At 50.8% G+C, this 3,096-nt stretch overlaps 1 protein-coding gene across 1 annotated transcript in view; it reads right to left on the reverse strand.

Moving 5' to 3' along the window:
• Positions 1-1,380: 1,380 nt before the first annotated feature.
• Positions 1,381-3,096, reverse strand: part of SOWAHB (sosondowah ankyrin repeat domain family member B) — a 3,732-nt gene continuing 2,016 nt past the window's right edge. The window contains exon 3 of the mRNA XM_021711141.1: positions 1,381-3,084. Coding sequence (XP_021566816.1) covers positions 1,516-3,084 — 1,569 coding nt within the window. The 3' untranslated portion in view covers positions 1,381-1,515. The remainder of the gene's footprint in view (positions 3,085-3,096) is intronic.

Raw genomic sequence — 3,096 nt, forward strand, 5'->3', positions numbered from 1 at the left:
GCATAGATGTTTATCCCATATTCTGAATTTTCATCTCTTCAAACCATGCCCCTACCATCTGTGGTTGTCTTTTTTTCTTGATTTGATTTTCCAAGTCTCATCTCTTATATAGTTGTTTTTGGTAAAAAAAAAAAAAAGCCCTTAGATTTATTTATTATGCCTATATTTTTCTAGTAGCACTGAGATATTCATTTCTGCAAAATTATAAAGTAAAACACCAAAGAAACAAAAATATTTGATACTGAGATCAATTTTGTAAAGAAGAAAATAAACAGTAATCAACAAAGGTACAACAAATTATAAAGATATATTGATCTTTTAATGGGGGAAAATTACCAGAGAAAACACAAAAATACTTTTAAAATGCAGCATCATTGCCATAACACATGAAAACATTCCCATAAGAAACCGACAATTTCCACAGAACATTTAATTTTTTAGCCCTCTTTGAAATTACATTCTGAAATCTTGATGTTCTATGGCAGTTTATAGACTTGTCAGTCTCTCATTCCACGAACCCACAATAATCAGTCTCTTCACAAGCAATTAAAAGGAGCACTTCCTGTTACATATACAGTACTTCAAGGCTAATATTTAATCTTAATTGGCAACAAGTTTAGTGCAAATAAAATTACATTTAGCAGCTTAGAAAGTCCCTGGTGGGGAGGCATTCGCTTAAGCCTTACTGCTTCCCCAGAGTGAAATCATTTCTCTCTTTTCATGTGTATGAACATTGGTCATTCAAACTTACTGAAATCTAGTAATGACAATTCTTTTGTTACACAGGGAGTTTCCATGAAAGATGGTTTCAGTCACTATGCAAATGAACCACATGATTTTTATATGTGGAAAGTTCCTTTTGGTTTGATACACAAAAGCAGGGCCTGAATGTCAGTCATTTCTCTTGGGAGCAGAGTCCATGTCTTGACTGGATCTTCACCAACTGCTTCTCTGATCAGACTGAGGAATCTCTTAAATCAAATTCTACTCTCCAGTAATAATTTTATTTCACTGATTTGAATGCCAAAAAAAAAAAAAGCGCCATCTGATTTCAAACCTGGTGCTTCTCACTGTCAGCCAAGACTTATTCTCCAAATGAGTAGAAGCCAGAGAGCTACTAGTCAGAGAGGATTGTGTTCCTTGAATTGCTTCTCTTGCTGACATCTGTTCCCTCTCTAGCCAAGGCCTGGGATTGCTGCTTCAGAAATCAATGTGACTTAGTGCCCAGATCCATGGTGGCAAGGGAAAAGAAGAATGCCCCCTGGGCTTTGAGCACCTGGCTCTGCCCCTTGTCTAGGTTTCACCGGTTCAAAGCCTTGACTTCAGAAAGTGTGGGTGACCCCTGAGGTCCAGGATGTGCCAAGGCAAGTTCTAGAGAGGCAAAGCTTCACAGGCTGTCTCACCTGCCCTTACTCTCCCCCAGTTTCTCCACAGTGCTTCCATTCCCCCTGTATTCTCTTGCTGAGGAGCTCAGGAGGGAGGGCACGGTGGCGTTCTTGGAGACAGAGGTCCGCCTCAGTCACTGTACTCTTCTCTTCCCCTTGGACTAGGGAATTTCTCGTACTGGTTGGCCAGTTTCCACTTGGTGTGCTGGCTTTTAAGTCGTGCAGCAAGGGACGTCTTTCGGGTGACATTTCTAGATACTTCCCGGCTCTTGGCCTTTCTTGTGGGGGAAGAGCTTCTTACTAAGGGATAGACAGGGAAAATGGGTTTGCCCCGAGGGGCTCCCAGTAGCTGCCATATTTCCCCAGAGGTATTACTGGTCAGATACTGCCATGGCTTCTTCCCACTGCTGTCCCGGACATTCACCTGAGAATCAAACCTTTGCACTAGCAATTTGATGACCGCATGGTGGCCGTGAATGGCTGCCAGGTGCAGTGGAGTATACCCACAACTGGACCTCACATTTACATTAAGAGAGATCCCTGCCTTCTGTGCCCCTGAGACCAGGTCCTGAAGGGCCCCAAGGGCACCATGTTTGGCTATCCAGTGCAAGGCAGTGTACCCAGTCAAGAAGTCTTTGTGCAACGCCAGCTGGGGGTCCTCCCAGAACAAAGTTAACACCTGCATCCAGGAACCACTGGCAAGTTTCACAATCCACTCGTGTTCCCTGGCATCCAGGGGTACCAGGGATGACTTGTGTTCAGAAAGTCTATGAGGGACCAAGGATGTGGGGGCTCGGGAGCTGTGAGGCCAGCCCCGCTCAGCTACCATAGCCTTGACCTCTGTAAGTCTGGGTGTCAAAGTAGCATCCACCCTCGGGCTGGGCACCACTCCTGCCTTAGAGGGTCTCCTGCATCGAGGTGGGCGCCGACTCCTTTTGAGGAAGCCCTCATGGAGGTACTCCTCGTCAGAGGAGGACAACTCAGCTCTCCCTCTCAGAGAGCTCTGCCGGAGGTGTCTCCACAGCTTGGGCTCCTGGGGGTGGTCTGCAAGGCCGCTGGCCCCTGCGGGGACCTGCCCAGAGGCCTGACCATCTCCTGCACTCCTGAGGCCAGGAGGGTTTGCGCTGGGGCTGCCCTCCTTTGGAGACGCTGAAAGGCCCCCAGTCGGATTCCTGAGCTTGCCCCAGTCTGGGGCTCCAGGGACAAGCTGCAGCCCATCTTCAGAGCCCGCAGGGGACTCCCGGGGTCCGCTGCTCTCCTCGCTGCTGTGGCTCTCCTGCTCCACGAAGTCATCCAGATCCTGGAGAGACAGCTGGCAACGGATGCTGCGAAAGACGGTCCTCGACGGCGGCCCCAGCCAGGACGCAGACGACTCATCCGGAAGGGCAGGAAGGTGCGAGGGAGAGGGAAGAGGGGCGTCCGGCGGCTCCGAGGCAGGCTCCGCAGGCAGTGGGAGGAAGTCGTCTGGCAGCACCGACCAGGCCCGGATGGGGCCCTGCGCCCGGGCCTCGGGCACCTGAGGGTGCCTGGCCACCCACTCTCGAGTGCGCTGCTGCCGCCACCGCAGGGTCTGGCAGAGCTGGGGACAGGGGCTCGGCGGCTCCGGCGCTGCTCCAGGAAGGCGCGGGGGAGTGGGCAGGGCAGCTCCCCGACTCGCGGCCTCGACGGCGGCGGCGGCAGGCCAGCGGGGGGTCACGGACTCCGCAGCGGG

The sequence above is a fragment of the Carlito syrichta genome, unplaced genomic scaffold, assembly GCF_000164805.1.
Source record: "Carlito syrichta isolate Samal-C Ts95f unplaced genomic scaffold, Tarsius_syrichta-2.0.1 Scaffold82255, whole genome shotgun sequence".
NCBI lineage: Eukaryota > Metazoa > Chordata > Mammalia > Primates > Tarsiidae > Carlito > Carlito syrichta.